General features: G+C 34.9%; 1 protein-coding gene across 3 annotated transcripts in view; it reads left to right on the top strand.

The window, feature by feature from the left end:
* Nucleotides 1-3,833: 3,833 nt before the first annotated feature.
* LOC132728314 (small RNA 2'-O-methyltransferase-like) overlaps nucleotides 3,834-23,419 on the top strand; it is a 50,178-nt gene continuing 30,592 nt past the window's right edge. Inside the window, exons 1-3 of one of the 3 annotated variants that reach the window (XM_060713956.1) lie at nucleotides 3,834-3,854; nucleotides 11,092-11,258; nucleotides 20,850-21,097. In XM_060713956.1, coding sequence (XP_060569939.1) covers nucleotides 11,115-11,258; nucleotides 20,850-21,097 — 392 coding nt within the window. In that variant the 5' untranslated portion in view covers nucleotides 3,834-3,854; nucleotides 11,092-11,114. Of the gene's footprint in view, nucleotides 3,972-4,092; nucleotides 4,118-11,091; nucleotides 11,259-20,849; nucleotides 21,098-23,419 lie in introns of those variants that run through there. The other 2 variants (XM_060713955.1, XM_060713957.1) reach the window with 2 other exon arrangements.

The raw sequence follows: 23,419 nt of genomic DNA, 5'->3' as shown, positions 1-23,419 counted from the left end.
CTCGTCCAGTGGATGATGATTCTTCTAGGTCCATTATTTACGAATTAAATGCTTATTTGGAGAAAAACATGGCCAAGGATTTAAATTTTCATTTTCTTAAATCATACAGGCCTTTTTGTTTTAAAGGTCAGATTAAACGACATTTATTTGCTCGTTTGGATGGAGGTTTACATCTAAACTCTGAAGGTTGTGCTCGTTTGCACAATTTTTTTCTACGGGTTATTTCTAATCTTTAATGGCCATGTTTTTATTTGAAATGAGTTGATTGCAATATTTGATGTACAGTTACATTGTACTTCTTATTGATATTAGGACTAAAATGAATTGAATTTCATGTGTTAGATAATGTACTAGATTTATACTATTTCAGTATGTTGGGTACTCATTTTATTTATTTCTTTTTGAATATGGACTTAAGTAAAAAAAAATGTATAATTATATTACGTAATTTTCAATGTTAACTTCTTAAATTATTAGGTGTCTGTTTGTTGATCAAAGATACTTGTGGCACTTCTTAGTATACTTATTACAGGTAAATCTATTTGTATATGTGTTGTAAATGTAATAATTGTTTTTTGTTTAGCCTTTTGTTTTGCTTTATTTTGGCCTTGAGTTGGCGGGTTTTCTCTATAATTATGTTAAATTACATACATTAACATTAAATACATATTTGATTATTTAATTAATACAAATTATTTGTATAAAATGTGTACAGCTAGACATGCATTTGCCTAATACTAAAGATGAACTATGTGTGGTGTTTGTTATTTCTTGTTATTAAAGGTTATTGCCCTTTTTAAAAGTAAGGTCCGAGAAGTAATTGATATATTTTAGATCTAAAATAACTAATTATTTCGAGTAAACCGTGACTTTGGTGAACTGTTTTCTGATTAGTCGTTTAATTTTAGATTATTGTCGCGCCAATTTTGTACTTCTAGTCATTCTAGCCTTTGTTGTCTAGCTGTCAAGTTTAAGAAAACCCTCCCACCCAACGCATTATTTATGTTGATTTTGATTTGAGTTTATTGCTTGTTTGCTTGTTTTAGCCTTTTTTGTATGTGTAAAGTTAATAGTTTTGTTTAATTATTTGTGAATTGAAATACGCATATATGTGAATCTTTCTTACACACAGTTGGAGAATGTATTTTATTGAGGGAGTGTTTGAGTTAAATTGACTTTGTTTAAAAAATTGATTAGAAGCAGTTGTCTTCTTATTTTGTTAATTAAGAGTCATCAGTCTGAAGTAAGAGAATTCACATGTATGGATATGTGTTTATTTGCTTTGTTTTGTGTCAGTCTATGCATGAAATGTATGATTTATTTTGCATGAATGTCTCTTTGTATTTAAGATGCTTTGTTACCTGCTTTGTTCTTAAAGCTTATGTATTGTCATTATTGAATTTTCTAAGATTGGCGGGTTTTCTCTATAATTATGTTAAATTACATACATTAACATTAAATATTTATTTGATTATTTAATTAATACAAATTATTTGTATAAAATGTGTACAGCTAGACATGCATTTGCCTAATACTAAAGATGAACTAAGTGTGGTGTTTGTTATTTCTTGTTATTAAAGGTTATTGCCCTTTTTAAAAGTAAGGTCTTAGAAGTAATTAATGTTAAATGTTGATCTGAAAATTGAATTTTTATGACAATAAATGTAATTGTATTTAACACTGTTTGTTCTTTACCGGCCAATGCTGTTTGAACGATAAATTGTACAAAAAACAATTAGTCAAAATCGGTTATGTAACAGACTAACAAAGTATAACAGAGTAATAAGGATTCGCCACAGTTAAATAACGATTCGCCACATGTTGAAAATACAAACTTTTTCACACCTATTAAAGCTATTTTCAAACTGTCTATGAAACCTCCTTTACATTTTATGTATTATTCGTAAATTTTCCCTCATAAAGACGTGTTTTGACGGCTTTTTGTCCCCAACAAACAGTGAAAAAATGCCCTATTCAGGTCCCAAGCACTGTGTTTCGTTTGAGAAATGTTGTTACATTTTTTCGGCCCAGTCCCCTTCCCCCCCCCCATCAGAGAGTTGCCAGAGAGGGTTGTGTCCCCTTCTGTTTGGGGGGGGGGTGTTGAAGGGGGGCGGCAGTCGCCATTCAGGTCGCCAACCTATGAACCCTAATCTTGGGAGTCAAACAAAGTACTAGTAACGCAGCCGTATATGGGGAACTAGCGCGGTATCCGCTGCATATTACAAGATACTATCAGATTATTAAGTATTGGTTACAAATTCTATCGACGGATAACATTATAATTAAACGTGTATATGACGAATCGTTGAAAAGATGCCTAAATAGTAATACAGTAAGTTGGGCCGGTAGAGTTAAGATATTACTCGATCAGTATGGGTTTTCTGGCGTTTGGGAAAATCAAGATAACGTAGATGCCAAACTCTTCTTACCTTTATTTAGACAACGGCTATTTGACTGTTACGTACAGAGCTGGCGAGCTGATTTGCAAGCAAATAATGTTCTGAACACTTTATATGTATACCTTAAAGATGAGTTCGTCACGAGTGACTATCTGAATGTAATAAACTCTAAGTATTTACGTCAGTCTTTGACAAAGAATACGCGTATCGGCACATAGGCTGCGCATTGAAACTGGTAGACACGGTCGAAATCGCATAGAACGGTCCGAGCGAGTTTGTCAGCTCTGTGATTCTCAAGAAATTGAGGATGAATACCACTTCACTATAATTTGCAAAGCCTATGAAACCTTGCGTCATAAATACATTAAACAATATTTTTACAGGCGCCCAAATATGCACAAATTCATACAATTAGTATCTGCTAAAAATAAAGTTATCACCAGAAACCTGGCGAAATATATTTACCAAGCGAGTCGTATTCGCACAGAGCTGCTTTATACAATACAGTAATAATGCAGTTTTATTTTAAAGTTTGAATATATACGTTTCTAAAGTGATAAGCAATATCAACTATAATTAGTTGTGTTTTTTTTGTAACGGCCTGAAACGACATCAACGTATTAAACATATATCTGTGGTCGATGCTACAATAGTACTTTCCTGTAGATTGTTGTCTTTTTCTCAATAAACACCAAAAGTAATATTTTTATGGCATACAGATGCATAATGTCTACTTTACTTAATCATGTATAGCTATTGATTGAAACAGATGCTGAGGACATGTCCATATTATCAACGACTATATGATATTCCGTTCGTTCTCCAATAGTACTTTTTATAAATTGTTTTTCTTTACTGCCAAAAATAATATTTGATGTAATCAGTTTAAAAAAAATACTTCTAGAACAGGTGTTAATTTTATTCTAACTTGTATGTTTGTTCAATTGATAGAAAGTATTTGTTCACTTTACTTAGGTTAATTTTCAAATTTGACTTTTCCTTTTCTAAGATGAATACTTAAGTACATATTTTCTAAGGTAATGTCTTAAGAACATACACATACTTATTTAATCTTTATACGTAAACATTATTGATTGCTGATACAGAATGTTAACATTGTCAATCATAGTGACCATATGCCATGTATTTTGTAAATGTATATTGTACAACGATGTACCATATGTTGTGTACAAGTTGAAAATAAATTCTTCTTCTTCTTCTTCTTCTTCCTAACCCTAACTAAGGGTTGCATTTTTTATCAGACCAGGTAAATGAACAGTTTAGTAATGATGAGGCCTTCACAATATGTAGACATATAAAATACCAAAAAATTAAGGAAGTCCACTTTTGCACACCGTTGCGCCAAAAAATTAGCGTTGGCATTATTGGAAACGCTTGACAGAAAGCAATTGAAAGCGTTTCCTTAACAAGATTGGATGATTAATTCATGAAAAGGTAACTATCGGCTTCAGTACATGTTTAGATATTGAATGCGCTTTTATATTAATTATTTCAGCATATATTTCAGATATGGATAGTATCTTTGTTGGATTGTGTCCAACATGAAGCTATGTAAGTGATAGTCATTTCGGATATATCTATAGTTTCGGGGTAGCTAACCTGTTCCCAGCTGACGTTTCCTCCTCTATTTTGGGGGAGAACCGTCTGCATATTTATTAATACATTATTATTGAAGTATTTAGATATTTAATAAGTGGGTAAATTTATTATAAATTGATATAGATTAGAAAAAGATATTTTGTTGAAGTGTTTAGATGTTAAATAAATGGGTAAGTTTATTATTAATTGATATAAATTAGAGAAAAAAATGTTTTATTGAAGTATTTAGATAAATGAGTAAGTTTATTAGTCGCCGGTAGAAACCGGCGACTATATTTGTAACAGTTTAATATTATACCTATGGTAGGAGAAGGCATTTATTTCTGTAAATAAAAGCATAATAATAATTAATTACTGAACAATTAAAGACTACAATTGTTTTCAGTAATCTCAAAAATTGATTATTTTTATTTGTCCGAGATTCGAACTTGCGCCTACTACATGTACATGTAGGTTACAACTTCGTCATACTAACCACAAGGCCATCGAGCAGATATAATTATACATGTAATTATACTTACAATAAAATCGTTAACATTAATCATAAAAATTTAAGTTATGTAAGCAAACGAAACAGCTCCCGAAAATTATTGAGTCTCGGGTAAATATTGTCAAACAATACTAGCTTATTAAATAATAATAACAGTTTCTAAACTTTCTTGACAAAATTGCTAAGCAAGTTTGCTTCAAAAATGATGTTTTATTATAACATAGCATAAATTTATTGCATAAAACTCTCAGCAAGAAATATATAATTGTGGCAAGTAAATGAAAACGTGTTTATGAATAAACATTACTCAACTTATTGTTCCTCGTTTCTTTATACTCGAACCATTAAACTGATATTTTCTTTAATTTATGATAATACAATCATATTTCTATCCGGCGACTTGATGCTTTAGCATCAAAATCTCTACTTGTTATCAATTGATATAAATTATAAAAACATTTTTTTTGAGGTATTGATATGTTTAATAAATGGAGAAATTATCATGAATTGATATAAATTAGAGAAAAAAAAATATATATATATATTGAAGTATTTAGATGTTTAATAAATGGGTACTAATAAACACCTAATAAATTTGAGGCCATTGGGTCAAAAATCAAGGTCACTATGACACTAAATGTAAAATCATTGACCAATCAATAACTTGTATAAGAGTGTAGGACAAATTGAGCCACCCCAGACGAAAGCCGTGTTTAATCACTTTTGTAAAGGGATCAAATTAATATCCTTAGCACTATGTCACCTACATGTGATGTCCATACATATCTTTTAAACACTTTAATACACTTTATGTAAATTTTATTGACCATGGGGCTTTTGTCCTACCTTTACTTTTTTATGGGGGGCTTTTGTCCTACCAGTAAATTTCATGGGGGGCTTCTGTCCACCTTGTCATTTTTAGATGGGGGGCTTTAGCGGGGGGGGTGGGGGCTTTTGTCCGTATCCCCTTGTATAAATGGCACTTTTACAGGCAGGTGAAGTAGGGGCATCCTTGTAATATAGCACATGTCTAGTTAATTAGGAAAATTCTTATTAATAGTGTAATCTGATTGGTTATTTATCTCATGTGCACAACTAAGGAACTTGTGACCACGACATAGTATCTCGTTCCCACGACTTAACTATCTCTTGGCCACGACTTAGTAACTCGTGGCCACGACATACAAATGTAGTATCTCGTGGCCATGACATTGTTTCTCATGCTCACGACTTAATAACTTGTGGCCACGACTTAGTATTTCGTCCCACAACTTAGTATCTCATTCCCACGACATAGTATCACATGGCAACGACATAGTATCTCGTTCCCATGACTTAATTATCTCGTGGCCAAGACTTAGCAACTCGTGGCCACGACATAGTATCTTGTTCCCACGACTTAACTATCTTGTGGCCACGACTTAGTAACTCTTGTCACAACTTTGTATCTTATGGCCACGACATAGTATCTCGTGCGCACGTCACATGTCACCTTTGTGCCAGCTGGGAGTTGTTGACAAGTTTATATCCAATATATCAAGTAAACACCCACCACATAGTGATTGGTCATAACTAGTAGATGACCGCTATTGATTTTGGGGTCTTGGTTTTGATTTTCTGATCTTTTGGTTGTAAATTAATTGCTGTGAACAGAAAGATACCCGAATAGGAACGAGAAAGATGAAAATGAACATTATTATTTATACAGTATATTAAATAGCTCATAAAAGTATAGAAATAGATATTTCAAACTATAACTTACATTTATGCTGGTTAAAATTTGCTCAGTAAAATTTAACATTACATTTATGGTATATAATTTAGCCACCATTGCCAAAATACGTATTTGAATACAAAAGATTTTTTCTCTTTTATTTCTAACCTTTTATATAAAAAATAATAGCCCTAAAATTTAGTTTAAATTTGTTAAGTAATTTTATTTAGTAACTGTGACTTGCTATACTGTACTCACAGTCATTCATATTCATGAATAAGAACGAGGATACCTAATATGAATATCAAATAGATATAAATGAACTTTGTCTGAAATAGTTTCGTAAACAAAGACTATTATTATTTACTTGCATCATGTCATTGAATGAAAGTAAATAGAGGATATTTGTTTAGTTCAGTGTAAGAATGGGATATATTTCACCGAGTGAGCAATAAAAGTGTATATTTCATGAGTGGCGCAGCCACAAGTGAAATATAAACTTTTGGTTTTCACAAGATGAAATATATTTCAATCTTACACTAAACTAAACAAATTTTCTTTTAATTATATGCAAAGAGACGTAAAAAAAGGCCTTTTGACCTTATACTTAATGAAAAGTGTACCAAATAAATATAACGTGAAGTCATTTACGATGTCACATCATTAAGTTGGTTTCAAGTACTGTGCACGCTGGTATTTCACTGAAGCAAGGTACAACAGTGAAAAATATCAAATTGACAATTTCACTATTTCAAACAGTGAAATATCTGTTTTATATTTCACCAATATATTTCTATAAACCACATGTAAAAGCATGTAGTAAATGAATTTAATGCATTGGTTGCAAATTATTGTGACCAGGAAGATACCAGAATGATAAGAATTCCAAATATGAACATTGTTTTGATATTGTATACATGTATATAAAACATAAGGTTTATAAACTACTATTTATACTTTATTTTTTCAAGTAACAAATATTCACTTAGGTATATGGTAATTATAGTGTAAATATTTGACCCTACGCCACAATTTTATGAAAATTATATTCATATTCGGTATTCTCTTCATTTTCACGAATATGAATTTATATTCAGTATTCAATCATACCCGTTTGCATGCATTGCTTCTAAAAATAGTGACTAACAGCAATTTAATTTTACCCACAGCTAAAAAAAATCACACCTGAAATATACTAATATGGGCCATCTTCATAAAGGTGCAGGATACTCCAGAATAAGCCCAATTCTTTTAAAAATATCACTAAATAATGCAATCAACAGTATTTTCAAAAATGTTCAACAAACTGTCTGTCATACATCTCCTGTTATTTTCTTAGAATTTAATATTCAGTATTTCGGATGAAACTTTGAAAACTGTGCACTGCGGTTACTTTGTATTTAATCAAAGATTTAAAAAAGACCCTATTTCAGGGGAAGTAACTAGTACAATAACCATGTCTCTTACATGATTAACTTAATATCAAGTGCTAGGAACCTGCGAGATGGTCATTTTTCTATATTCCACCTTCATTTAAATTAGAGCTGTCATCGATAGAGATGATATTGATGTATCGTTGATATTTTTCTGTCAATCAATAATTGATACACATTTGAAAAAATTAGTAATTTTGATTAATTATTTTAATGTCTATGAATTATGAAAATTCACCCAAAACATATACAAAAGCAGGTGGCCATGTCTAACACTAAGCTGCTTAAAATTAACCTTAGACTGTTTAAATAACTATTGCAACTTAACTATAAATAGTAAAAGGAAAAAATGTTAGAGGTTTATTAAAACTTAAAATATGAATATAACTTTTGTTTATAGGGGGCTATAATGGATTCGCTTTGTCGCGTCGGTCGGTCGGTCCGTCCGTCTCTATTTTCATGTCCGCTCTATTAATCCTTTACCAATTGAAGGATTTTCTTCAAACTTGGCTCAAATGTTCACCTCAACAAGGGGATGTGCAGAACCCATGTTGCCCTTGTGTCAGCTCAAAGTCAAGGTCACAATTGAAGGTCAAATATCAAACAATCAAATATAAGACAGTATGTTGTGTCCGCTCTGTAAGTCCTACACTAATTGAAAATTTCTTCAAACTTGGCTCAAATGTTAACCTCAACAAAGGGGAGTGCAGAACCCATGTCACCCTTTTGCCGGCTTAAAGGTCAAGTCACAACTTGAAGGTAAAAAATAGACTTAGAAAAATATTCTTAAATTTAACATGATATTGAATATGTCTGAAAACTAGAAAAGGAATTTTGCTTGAAAACTTAAAAATATATATGAAGTTCACATTAAGGATATGCTGGTCAAGTTGTCATAACTCTGTATTGCATTTTAACAAAGTTATGCCCCTTTTTAAGTCTTCAAATTTCAACATACAATCAATATATTAGACAAATATGTTGTGGTCGCTCATATAATCCTATGCTAATGTGAGAATTTTTTCTTCAAACTTTACTCAAATGTACCTCAAAGGGTTATGTGCAGATCAATTTACCTTTTGCTGGCTTAAGGTCAAGGTCACACGTGAAGATATGAAGGTCAAGTTTCATAACTCTGTATTACATTTTGACAAAGTTATGCCCCTTTTTAAGTCTTTAAATTTTCATACAATCGATACTACGCAATATGTTGTGTCCGCTCTATAAATTCTATACTAATGGAAGGATTTTCTTCAAACTTTACTCAAATGTTCACCCCAACTGGGCAATGTGCAGAATCCATCTTACCCTTGTGCCGGCTTATGGTCAAGGCCACACTTGAAGGTCAAAAATTGACTTAGAAATTGTTTAGTACATTGGGAAAATGAAAGGTTATTTGTAACTGTTTCGAACATGATTTAATAATATTTATTTATACTATTACCAGTACAGTTAGTCTTTTTTTCACCAGAGATAATTTCTTTTTATTATGTATATGTATTTGTACCACTAAAGTTATTCCCTTAACCACCTTTCCAAGTTGTCTTCTGTCAAGGACATTGGTGGGGGTATGAATCGCATTCAGCGATCGTTCTAGTTTATTTTTGCAATCAGCAATGATATAGTCAGGGAGCTGTGAAAATGCATAATAATTGCTAATTAACTTGTTATGCCCCCACAGAGTGGGAGCATATAGCGTTGCACTTGTCCGTCCGAGTGTCCGTCCGTCCGTACGTCCCGAAATCTTGTGAACGCAACTCCTCTTAAACCGGATGGCAGATTTTGCTTAAACTTCCAGGGATGAACAACCTTAATGTGTAGATGGTAGTAAAGGAAGGAATTTTTGCTGCGATCAAATTTTACAGAATTATGGCCCTTTGTTGATTTTTTCACTATATACTATGTAGAAATTTTGTGAACGCAACTCCTCTTAAACCGGATGGCAGATTTTGCTTAAACTTCCAGGGATGAACAACCTTAATGTGTAGATGGTAGTAAAGGAAGGAATTTTTGCTGCGACCAAATTTAACAGAATTATGGCCCTTTGTTGATTTTTTCACTATATACTATGTAGAAATTTTGTGAACGCAACTCCTCTTAAACCGGATGGCAGATTTTGCTTAAAACTTCCAGGGATGATCAAACCTTAATGTGTAGATGTAGTAAAGGAAGGAATTTTTGCTGCGACCAAATTTAAAAGAATTATGGCCCTTTGTTGATTTTTTTTCACTATATACTATGTAGAAATTTTGTGAACGCAACTCCTCTTAAACCGGATGGCAGATTTTGCTTAAACTTCCAGGGATGAACAACCTTAATGTGTAGATGGTAGTAAAGGAAGGAATTTTTGCTGCGACCAAATTTAAAAGAATTATGGCCCTTTGTTGATTTTTTCACTATATACTATGTAGAAATTTTGTGAACGCAACTCCTCTTAAACCGGATGGCAGATTTTGCTTAAACTTCCAGGGATGAACAACCTTAATGTGTAGATGGTAGTTAAGGAAAGAATTTTTGCTGTGACCAAATTTAACAGAATTATGGCCCTTTGTTGATTTTTAGTTTTCAACTTGTGGCACATGTAGTCCAAAAAATATTTGACCTAGAGTCATAAGATTGACAGAACAGTGGCGTGTGGGGGCATCCGTGTCCTATGGACACATTTCTAGTTTGATACAATAATGCTTCGAGCGCTGTTGTGTTCTTCAATGTGTTAAATGCTATTAGCATCTTTTTTCACATGATATTGACTGTTAAATATGTACAAAAAGTCATTTAATTAAGCTGCATATGTACTACGGGACGCAAAATTTATGGTCGTTAGTCGCATCAGACAGGGAGTTGTTTAATACAGTGACTTGCCCCTCACTGCTGTGGTTTCGAATCCCGACAGGGACTTTGGATTCTTTCATGTGAGGAAGCTGTCCAGCTAGCTTACAGTACGTCAGTGGTTCTACTCAGGTGCCCGTTTGTGCCTGAAATAATGCACGGAAGAACATCTGAGGTCTTCCTCCACCAGTAAAGTTGGAACGTCGCCATGCAACCTATTCTGAGTCGGTGTGACATTACACCCAATCAAACAAACAAACAAACATAGTAATTTACGTTGGGCAGTCTGAAATAGGGTCGTATATGACAGGAAGTCGTTTAAATCAGTACGTCACTATGACAAGTTTGACTGTAATTATATGAACGATTTCAACTATTCGAACATCTCTTCTTGCCTTGTATAGGGAAGTTTTCCCTGTTAGAGGGTTTTCTTGTGGGTGTCTGTAATTTTATAAAATGAAGAACTCAGAAGATTTTAGTTCATTCATGTCTTACACAATGTCATAATTGAATGGCCATGGCCCTTTAGAATGTTGCTGGGGTTGCAACTGGTAGGGGACTTTTGTATGGCTTGTAATACTTGATAATTGCTTGTTTTATTTGTAGTGGCAAAAGTTGATACAAATATCATGGCTGAATCAGCGGAGGGGAAGGAAAGGCCAAAATCGTCAGAATGTGAAGAGGTATTTGGAGGACCTGTGTTTGAACCAAGACTGTATATACAGAGATATTTCTATGTGAAACAAGAGTTAGCAAAATATAATGTTAAACATGTAAGTATTCATAATCTGTAAAACTATAATTCTTTCAACTTTTTCTTAAAATCATGTTACATAATTGTATTATGTATAAACTTGCTCAGGGTGAGCTATTAGGATCGGTGAATGTCTGTCGTCTGTCGTCCGTCGTACGTCCACAATTGCTTGTGAACACTCTAGCGGTCACATTTTGGAACCAATCATCATCAAACTTGGTCAGAATGCTTGTCTAGTCAATTGCTTGGATGAGTTCGAACATGGGTCATCTCTGATGAAAATCTAGGTCACAGGAGCTATAAATAGAAAAACCTTGTGAACACTAGCGGTCACATTTTGGAACCAATCATCATCAAACTTGGTCAGAATGCTTGTCTAGTCAATTGCTTGGATGAGTTCGAACATGGGTCATCTCTGATGAAAAACTAGGTCACAGGAGCTATAAATAGAAAAACCTTGTGAACACTCTAGTGGTCACATTTTTGACCCAATCATCATCAAACTTGGTCAGGATGCTTCTCTAGTTGATAGCTCGGATGTGTTCGAACATGGGTCATCTCGGATGAAAAACTAGGTCACCGGAGCTAAAAATAGAAAAACCTTGTTAACACTCTAGCGGTCACATTTTTGAATCAATCATCATCAAACTTGGTCAAGATGCTTGTCTAGGTGAAAGCTTGGATGAGTTCGAACATGGGTCATCTCGGATGAAAAAGTATGTCACCGGAGCTAAAAATAGAAAAACCTTGCTAACACTCTAGCGGTCACATTTTTGCATCAGTCATCATCAAACTTGGTCAAGATGCTTGTCTAGGTGAAAGCATGGATGAGTTCAAACATGGGTCATTTCGAATGAAAAACTAGGTCACAGGAGCTAAAAATAGAAAAACCATGTTAACACTCTAGAGGTCACAATTTTGCCTCAATCATCATCAAACTTGGTCAGGATGCTTGTCTAGGTGATAGCTCGGATGAGTTCGAACATGGGTCATCTCGGATGAAAAACTAGGTCACAGGAGCCAAAAATAGAAAAACCTTGTTAACACTCTAGTGGTCACAATTTTGACTCAATTGTCATCAAACTTGGTCAGGAAACTTGTCTAGGTCATTGCTGGGAATAAATTGAACATGGGTCATCTCGGATGAAAAAGTAGGTCACCGGAGCTAAAAATAGAAAAATCTTGTTAACACTCTAGTGGCTACTGTTGTGATCCAAATATTCTGTTAATTGGTCTGAAAGTTTGTTTTGATGATTTCTAAGTCAAGTTCGAACATGGGTCATCTTGGGTGAAAAACTAGGTCACACTGCTCAAATATGGAAAAACCTTGTTAACATTCTAGTGGTCACATTTTCGACTCAATTATCATCAAACTTGGTCAGGATGCTTGTCTAGGTAATTGCTTGGATGAGTTCGAAATCGCATGTGAAACTAGGTCACCGGAGCTAAAAATAGAAAAATCTTGTTAACACTCTAGTTGCTACTGTTTTGATCCAAGTATCCTGGAAATTGGTATGAAAGTTTGTTTTGATGATTTCTAGGTCAAGTTTGAATATGTGTCACCTGGGTAAAAAAGCTAGGTCGCACTGCTCAAATATGGATAATTCTTGTTAACACTGTAGTGGTCACATTTTTGACTCACCTGTCATGAGACTTGGTCAGAATGCTTGTCTAGGTAATTGTTTGGATGAGTTTGATAAGTCAGGTGAGCGATCTAGGGCCATCATGGCCCTCTTGTTTAATTACACCCCTACAAACACAGTTTGAAAAGGTTATACTTGAGTAAGCTTGTCCCCTTGTCTTTATAAATGCTACTCTTCATACAATGCATCATGGATGACATTATTGAAATTTATAAAGACCAGCATGTTGCTATTTATTCTTTAAACAAATTCTATTTCTCCCCATTAAGGCTTTGTTTTCACAAAATCCTATAAAGTGGGTTATAATATTGTGATACACATACACTGCTGCTCTGTTATAACGCTAACCTCAGTATGTATAACGCTCTTAGGCGTTGGCTCCCCCCCAAAAAAAACAAACATTTTTTGCCGATTATAATATTTTTGTCGCAAACCCGGGTTATATAATGGTGAATGTTTGGCATCGGGCGGGCAGGCGGGGGGACAATTTTCGTTACAGTTTTCTTTGCAACTACTTATCACAGCCTCTTGATATTTGGTATACAGCATGAGCTCTCATTTGGTTAGATTCAATTTCAGGTCTGTCGCTCATCCACTTTCCTTTTTACCGACTTAGTTCAATTTTGGTCATTAATGGTCAATGGTAAGAAATTTAATTTTCATAACAGTTTTTTCAGCAACTACTTATCACAGCCTCTAGATATTCGGTATACAGCATTATCACATGGTCCCATACTGTGGGATTGGATTTCAGGTCTGTCATTCATCCACTTCCTGTTTACCGACTTTGATAAATTTCCAACATTGGTCAGTGGTAAGAAATTTTTTCTCAGCAACTTTTTATCACACCCTCTAGATATTTGGAATACACCATTAATATGTAGTCCATGATACTGTGGGATCCGATTTAAGGTCTGATGTTACAGTTGTTTTACTGGTTCCGGCCCAGTTTTTAGCTCGACTATACAAAGTATATGGAGAGCTGTCCTACTCGCGTTGGCGTCCGCGTCCAGATTTCAGATTAAAAGTTTTGGTGCAGTAAAATATTTTTCACTATAACTTTGTCATTTCTTAAGGTATCAACTTCATACTTCAAAATATGTTCCTTATCATCAACCACATGTTATGTGACAAGGTTCATAACTCTAGCACCAATATTTTCAGATTTATTTCCCCTTGAACTTAGAATTTTCCTTAAAAAATATTATTTTTTACTGTTACTTATTTATTTCTTAAGGGATAAACTTCATACTTCAAATATATGTACCTTATCATTAACCACATGTTATGTGACAAGGTTCATAACTCTAGCACCTATATATTTAGTTTTATTTCTTCTTGAACTTAAAATTTTGTTTAAAAAATATTATTTTTGTGATGACTTTTTGTCCGTCTGTCGTCCGTCCGTCTTCCATAAACTTTTACTTTAAACGACATCTGCTCATAAACCGCTAAGCCAATTTCATCCAAACTTCACAGGAATGGTCCTTTGATGGTCACCTTTAAAATTTGTTCAAAGAATTTAATTCAATGCAGAACTCTAGTTGCCATGGCAACCGAACCGAAAGAAAAAACTTAAAATATCTTCTTTTAAAAAACCCAAAAGGGTAGAGCTTAGATATTTGGCATGAAACATCTTCTAGTGAGTGTCTATCAAGTTTGTTCAATTAAAAGCCCTGGGGTCAAAATTGGCCCCGCCCCAGGGGGTCATTTCTTTTTCTTATATGCTACTACCATTTTGCAACACACTACACACATTTTTATGATCTGTGTTTATCAACACATCTTTACCATGGAGATTAGGTATATTTGAGTGTACTACCCTATATACAGACTCAAGCTCACGCCAGGTGGAACTCAAAATGCTCTCAGATTCTAACCAAGAACCGATAACATCGCTGTCTGCAATAACCTGTATGTAACCCCCAAAACCTACATTATTGTTTGGTTTTATTAACCTGTCAATTACATACTGATTACACGGTCGATGCACACAGTATATTAATCTTCGGTAGATGTTAGGTAAGTTCCGTGAGATGTGCGCTGTACGATGGAATTTAATTTAATTTGTTCAGGGAAGACCCGTTGCTCTGAATGTTGAGAAAACTTGTGGGTCAACCCTTTTGCCAAATATGTCATGTCATTGTATTGTAACTGTCTACATGTATGTATATGTCTTATTTTTGGCAATAAAATATGTTTAAATCAAATCAATCAAAATCAATTTAATTTGTATCTCTAAACTAAGTGTACTCAGCGCTATAGCGCAATAGGGTAAATCACGAGTTCATAATCTAAGTGCCACACGTGTTTTAAGTTCGAGGCCGCGTTGGTCCATGTTTTTTTCTTATTAATACTTTCACCATTATTGAATCTATATATGATTATTTTATGTTCGTTTTTTTATTATGTTTTGCTTAATTTTGTTATGTATATACTCTTTTTAAATAACATGTTTTTTAAGAATTCATGGTTAAAATTAAAACGGATTAAAATCAATAAATGTCTTTTCAATGCCGTAAAACACACTACAAATCTGTTCCATTAAAATATACTGCAAAAAATATAGAAAGAGTACTAAAACAGACCTCTCAACTATCAGGCATTCTCTTTACCGACTGTCCTATTGTGAATTAACGAAACCTTCACATTAAGCTGGCGTGACTTTCAATCCATGACTAATATATTCCACATTAATTCTCGTAAACTACACGGACCAAACCGAAGTGGGATCGAATATTTAAATGAGTCCTATGATGTATTCATAATTGACAAGTCAATAAAATCAGACTATACTTGCGTCAACAAAGACTTTTGCATAATTACAACTTCCAGCTCCACTGGCGTCAACAAAGACGTTTGCATAATTACAACTTCCAGCTCCACTGGCGTCAACAAAGACGTTTGCATAATTACAACTTCGAGCTCCACTGGCATCAACAAAGACGTTTGCATAATTACAACTTCGAGCTCCACTGGCGTCGACCAAGACGTTTGCATAATTACAACTTCCAGCTCCACTGGCATCAACAAAGACGTTTGCATAATTACAACTTCCAGCTCCACTGGCGTCAACAAAGACGTTTGCATAATTACAACTTCCAGCTCCACTGGCATCAACAAAGACTTTTGCATAATTACAACTTCCAGCTCCACTGGCGTAAACAAAGACTTTTGCATAATTACAACTTCCAGCTCCACTGGCATCAACAAAGACATATGCATAATTACAACTTCCAGCTCCACTGGCATCAACAAAGACATATGCATAATTACAACTTCCAGCTCCACTGGCGTCAACAAAGACTTTTGCATAATTACAACTTCCAGCTCCACTGGCATCAACAAAGACATTTGCATAATTACAACTTCGAGCTCCACTGGGGTCAACAAAGACGTTTGCATAATTACAACTTCCAGCTCCACTGGCATCAACAAAGACATATGCATAATTACAACTTCCAGCTCCACTGGCGTCAACAAAGACGTTTGCATAATTACAACTTCCAGCTCCACTGGCGTCAACAAAGACATTTGCCGTATCACTTATTTCAGAAAATAACGAACCTTGTTCAAATTTCTAATATTTCCACGCCAATAAATAAGCTCATCAAATGCACCACTGCTTATTTTGACTGGAGCATTCCAGCTTGCTCTGCTATTTACACATTCATATAAATATCTGGTTCTGAGTCTCACTACAGAACCAAAAACACTCATCATCGATATCAACTGACCCGTTAAACATGCTATCTTTTTGACCGAAAACAAAACTATGCCCTTGCATACAGAAGTAATAAAAAACTGTAATAATGATTCGGTCTGATCTATTCTTTCTTGCGTTACTTTCAGCACACCCTCACATGTATTCCAAAAATAGCCTACCCAAATAGTTTGCTGGGTCGGCTCCCACTGACACTTACCTTCGGCTAACAGAAAACCGAAACTAATCAAATCTTTTTTAGCAAAAATACTGTTTTCCCTAGCCATCTCAAGAGAGCTAGCTCCACCTAAACCATCATCTAAAAACAAAATGATTTTCATCCCCAAATTTCTCCATTTCTTGATTACTACCTGTAATATCTTAGTAAATATATATCCGGCGGTAGATATACCGAACGGCAAAACCTGAAACACAAAATATCTCTTCTGTCCCAATTCTGTCCATGAAAAACCTAAATAAGTAGCATGTTGGGGGAAAATCATAATATGATGATATGCCCCTTTAATATCAAACGTTTTGAAAAGTTTTGCCTAGCCAAGTCATGACTTTCATAACAAAATTTGTACTTGAATTGATCTGGGTTAAAATGTCAGCATTCTAAGACTTACCTCGGTTTACCATGCCTATTGTAAGCAACAGTTAACGGGTTTACCACAAAAGGTGCCTAAGCAACTTCTTCTATACGACCTTTAGTGAGAAGGGTTCGAATCTCACTCAAAACAAATACAGCATTTTCTCTGGCAGACCTATTATTTCTCAGTTCAACAGATTTTGGTAACGTTTTAAAAGGCAACTTATACTTCTGAAACTACACTTAAAATATATTCACCTGGCTCCGCCTCTTGCCAGTGCTTAATGCAATTATGTAATCTCCCATCCGGAGACACTACTTTATCTAAAACTTATCGTTGTCATACATATGTGAAACATTCTTAATCAAATTATTAGAGCATTTATAGCTTAACTTCATTTTCTCAATATTAAAGTTATCAGACTCCTCAACTTCATTTATCAAAAATGAACCATAGTTTATACTTATCTGTGCATTGCCATTCTTATCAGCCGGCAAGTCCATGCAGCAGTCTGCCCGTCAATGCCCAGGTTTCACACACTTGAAGCATAGCCCTGCATGGTTTCCTGTTTGATGTCTGTTGATTGGGAGGACGACTATCTGTAGCTGGCGACGCTTTAGTAGCAGGGTATGGTAAAAAAGCTCTTACTTGACGCTCCTGACGAACCTTCCTATCTGCTTGAATTTGTGCCTTGTAGATTTTCTTCTAATCGTCTGAGTTTTCCACCAATGGATGGGACTTGTATTCTTGTTCAGTCAACACGCCAACCATGCTCTGAACTGTCGGCTAATTTCAAACATTTTGGCGATGTCACAAAATGTCAATACCTTCTGAAATTTTTTTCTCTGGCACTGCCAGCAGACGAATTCAAATCTTCTTCAGTAATGCGGGCAAGATTACCTTCTGCTTGTCTCATTTTTTCCATCACTTTGGCATTCACCATAAACTGTTGCTATTGGCCTTTCTTCTTGAAAACATAAGTACCACTGGAACACGCCAAAATTTTATTTTGTGAGATGTGGTATATTTTCTTCTCAAATGTCTGCAGTCTAGAATCTACATGTAACAAAGACTCTAAACTCGATAAAAGACTGCTTTCTTCCATCCCAAGTGGCAACGGCTGCCACATGCTAATTTGGAAGTGTAAAATATATATACAACGTCTTCATATTTGGCATTGAGGTTAGTCATGATTAGTAGATGACCCCAATTGACTTTGAGGTCACCAGGTCAAAGGTCAAGGTCACAGGGGCCTTGACTTCAAAAAGCTTGTCTGCCTAATAAATTAAGATTCCTTTGACCCACAGTCTCCATATTTGGCATGGAGGCTAGTCATGATAAGTAGATGACCCCTATTGATTTTGAGGTCACCAGGTCAAAGGTCAAGGTCACAGGGGCCTTTACTTCAAAAAGCTTGTCCGCCCAATAACTTAAGATTCCTTTGACCCATAGTCTTCATATTTGGTATTGAGGTTAGTCATGATTAGTAGATGACCCCTATTGACTTTGAGGTCACCAGGTCAAAGGTCAAGATCACAGGGGCCTTTACTTCAAAAAGCTTGTCCGCCCTATAACTTAAGATTCCTTTGACCGACAGTCTTCATATTTGGCATGGAGGCTAGTCATGATAAGTAGATGACCCCTATAGACTTTGAGGTCACCAGGTCAAAGGTCACAGGGGCCTTGACTTCAAAAAGCTTGTCCGCCCAATAACTTAAGATTCCTTTGACCCACAGTTTTCATATTTGGAATGGAGGTTAGTCATGATTAGTAGATGACCCCTATTGATTTTGAGGTCACCAGGTCAAAGGTCAAGGTCACAGGGACTTTGACTTCAAAAAGTTTGTCTGCCCAATAACTTTAGATTCCTTTGACCCACAGTCTTCATATTTGGCATGGATGTTGATCATGATTAGTAGATGACCCCTTTTTATTTTGAGGTCACTGGATCAAAGGTCAAGGTCATAGGGACTTTGACTTCAAAAATTTTGTCCACCCATTAACTTAAGATTCCTTTGACCCACAGTCTTCATATTTGGCATGGATGTTGATCATGACTATAAGGTGACCCCTATTGATTTTGAGGTCACTGGGTCAAAGGTCAAGGTCACAGGGACCTTGACAAAAAAAAGCTTTTCTTCTCAATTGCTAAAGAATGTCCTGTCCGCAATGTATTGATTTTGACATTTTCACATTTGAAGCATGTAGAATACATAACTTAGCAATGCACTGGCTTAGTAACCTCAGATTTGGCAGGGAGGTTGTCCTTGAGCTCTAAATGGCCACTGTTGATTCTGACAAAGTGGTATGCGGGGGTATTCAGGCCATGATAGTGGCAGTTCTAGTTTATACTAATCTGAAAATGATTACAGCTGAAAAACTAAAATAATCTGAAAATTTTAATATGTTGGCCATCTTTGACATTGACTTTGACAGCCATTTTGGATTTGCAAAACCTAGATCCGAGGCATGAATATAAATAAATATGTAATACAATAATTATAAATTGGTGCTATTTCATACTGCTCCGTAATGACGACAACAGCTGAAAAGCTATAACATTCTGAAAATTTTATATAGCGGCCACATCTTGGATTTTGGCAGCCATCTTGAATTTGCACAACCTAGATCCAAGGCTTGAATTTAAATAAATGTGTAATATGGTAAAGTGGTGCTATTTCATACTGACCTGTCATGACTTAACAGTTTAAAAACTCTGATAGTCTAAAAATTTTAAGAATTTGAAATAAATCAATGTGTAATTTAATGATTAGGTGCTATTTCATACTGTTCTAGCTATGACTAAAGCTGAAATACTAAACTATTCTGAAAATTTTAATATATGGCGGCCATCTTGGATTTTGGCGGCCATATTGGATTTGTACAACCCGGATCCCAGGCTTAAAACAAAATGATTGTATCATTCAAAAACTTTGCCAAGTTTCATGCTTTTCACAGAAGGTGCACGGATTTCTTGGATTATGGTCTACTTTCTTGTCTTTTGATGTACAGCCATGAAATTTGGACTATGTGCGAAGTTTGAGTTATAAAATTGAATTCTAATATCATGCATGCAGTTGACCTTAATTTTGACACGTGACCTTCTTCCTTGTTAACCAGGTTTTCAATGAAAACTTGTTATTGTAATGCAGAAGTCGGCGGACATTGGACAATGAAGTTGTCTGGAGTATCTGTGGTTGTTAATTGAAGAGGGGAGGGGGTTTCCCACAGATTTTATATTATATTATATATGTCTCAGAAACCATTTCCTCTTACCTACAAAATGCAGAGCATAATGTACATATTTAGCATGTGGCATCACTTTGTTGGCTTTATAATAGTAGAATTAAAATCATGAACATAAGGTAAATGTCTGTGTGGATATTGATGCTATTAAAGTAGAGGGAGGAAATAAAATAAAATAAAAAAAAAGAAAATTATTTGTAATTATAGCATTTGATTTTTATAGGACTGAAATAATTTTCTACTCTAAATTTTGATTACTTTAGCAGATTTGCATTTGGGCGTATATTGCCATGCTATAGGGGCATTTGTCTAGTCTTCCAAGGACAGTTCTTGTTATAAATAAAATAATATAACCGGTAAAGGTATATAGCAGGAGTTGACTTCTATCATTCCTTTTTACATGTGAATTTATGTCTTTAACTTAGGTTGTAGATTTTGGCAGTGCTGAGTGCAAAATTTCGCGTTTCCTTGTCCAGATTCCTACATTAGAGAAACTGGATCTGGTAGACCTTGACGAAGGCCTCTTAGAATGGAACAAATTTAGTATTCGACCATTGACCTGTGATTACTTAGAAAAGCGGGAACTGCCATTGGACGTAAAGGTATTCTGTGGAAGCGTAACTAATCTGGATGAGTCTATTATTGGCTGTGATGGTGTCAGCATGGTCGAACTGTAAGCATGATAAAAATTTTGTTTATTCATGGCATATGTTTTAAGCTATTCTTTAAAAGAAATCGGAAAGACCTTACCTAAACTTTTCAAAAGCTGAATGTTTACTGATAAGTGTTAAACAATTTTTAAGTGCAGTTTTATTTGCTTGATTATTATATCTATATAATAGGGAGACCCAACATCAGAAAAAAAATCAGAGTTAATGGTATGCATCTTCAGAAACAATAGAAAGAAAACATTTTGGCAAAAATATTAGTTATAATGAGATGTGCAGAACCCAGTTTGGGCTCTCTGAAAACAAAATTGGTCCCTCCTTGTGGGTTATTTGATTTATATAGACTTGTAAACACATGTTTCATTGTGTGAAACTACAATGTTTAGAGATAAGATATTTGGTTTGTAACCATGCTTATGACCATTGAATTATATAGGCAAAATATCGGGACCTGGAAAAAGCGGTTGTAATATCGAATTGCCCGCAATTTAGGGTCGGTCATAAAGCGAGACTTTACTGTATGTATATAGTAAAAGTTTTTAAAAATTCTTCTTTTAAAAATCCCAAAGAGCTAGAGCTAAGACATATTTTAAAGGGTTTGTACCAAGTTTGTTCAAATAAAAGCCCTAGGGTCAAAATTGGCCCCGCCCTGAGGTTTCAATGATCTTTCTTTTATGTATATAGTAATAACTTAAAAAATCTTCTTTTAAGAAACCCAAATATCTAGAGCTTAGATATTAAGCATGAAACATCTTCTTGTGAGTGTCTACCAAATTTGTTTTCTTGCATATTATTCTTCCTTTCGATTGAATTAGGGGTGTCAAGGTCAAGAACACCAATAATAGATTTCTACACTTTTGCTAAAACAGCCTTTCTTTTTTTGTCTGATATTTTTTTAAATTTGAAAGGATGATAAGTTGCATCCTTGGATTGTCAGTTAGGGGTCAGTTGGGTCAAGGTTACCAGTGCTGAAAAAAGATTTTTACACTTTTGCCCATAATGCCTATATTTTTTGACAGATTTCTTACATATTTGGTAGGAAGATATCTTTTATATTTTTTGGATTAAGTCAAGGGATGTCAAAAATAGATTTTTATGCATTTGCTTATAAAGCCTTTATTGTGCCCCCACTTTGGGGGGGGGGGGGGCATTTAGATTTACCCTTGTCCGTCCGTCCTCATTTTGTGTTGCACTTAACTCAAAAGGTATTTGACCTAGAATCATGAAACTTTACAGGAATTTTGCTCACCATGTGTAGTTTGTGCACCTGGGTATTTTCGTGTGGATTTTTTTAGTATTTGTAGAGTTATTTCCCTTGACTTAGTGAAAATTTGCAATTTTCAACTTGTGTCGCATGTAGCTCAAGAAATATTTGACCTAGAGTCATGAAACTTTACAGGAATGTTGATCAGCGTGTGAAGTTGTGCACCTGGGTATTTTCGTGTGGTTTTATTCAGTATTTGTAGACTTATTGCCCTTGACTTAGAAAAAATTTGCAATTTTCAACTTGTGTGGCACATAGGTCAAAATTTGTTTAATCAAGAGTCATGAAACTTTACAGGAATGTTTATCAGCATGTGTAGTTGTGCACCTGGGGTTTCGCTTTTAAATTTTTTCTGTTTTGTCAGAGTTATTGCCCTTGACTTAGTGAAAATTTGCAATTTTCAATTTGTGTCATGCTTAGCTCAAAATGTATTTAACCTAGAGTCATGAAACTTAACAGGAATGTATTTCAGCATGTGTAGTTGTGCACTCAGGGTTTTACTTGTTTTATCCAATATTTCTAAAGTAATTGCCCTTGACTTAGTAAAAACCATTCCATAATGTTGTCTTATTTGTTCCTTGAGTGCTTGAGATTTACAAGAATAATGATTAACATCACTGTTATATGCACTTGGGGTTTTTCAGTTTTGTTAGAGTTATTCACAACTGTGAATGGGTAAACATTTTTTGAAATAAATTACTGACAAGAATCTGAGCAGGGGGGCATTTGTGTTGAACAAACACATTCTTGTTTTTGTGCCCCCACTTTAGGGGGGGGGGATATAGATTTACCCTTGTCTGTCAGTCTGTCCGTCCGCTTTCACGGGACAGTAATAATGTGGCTAGAGGGACAATAGGTAACTGTTCTTTCTCTTTGATGTCATTCATTCCATAATGCTTTCATGTGGCTATTTTCTTTGGTGTGGCTAAAAAGAACAATAGAGAGAACAATAGAGTAGCCTCATTATTACTGTCCCGTTAGAACTTCCGTCTGTCCATCCTGTCTTCAGTCCGTTCACATTTTGTGTTGCACATAGCTCAAAAAGTATTTGACCTAGAGTCAT

This window comes from Ruditapes philippinarum, unplaced genomic scaffold (genome assembly GCF_026571515.1).
Source record: "Ruditapes philippinarum isolate M1 unplaced genomic scaffold, ASM2657151v2 ctg583_1_1_1_1, whole genome shotgun sequence".
In the NCBI taxonomy this organism is placed as follows: domain Eukaryota; kingdom Metazoa; phylum Mollusca; class Bivalvia; order Venerida; family Veneridae; genus Ruditapes; species Ruditapes philippinarum.
Note: the sequence above shows the minus strand (reverse complement) of the source record. Positions and strands in the feature narration are given on the sequence as shown.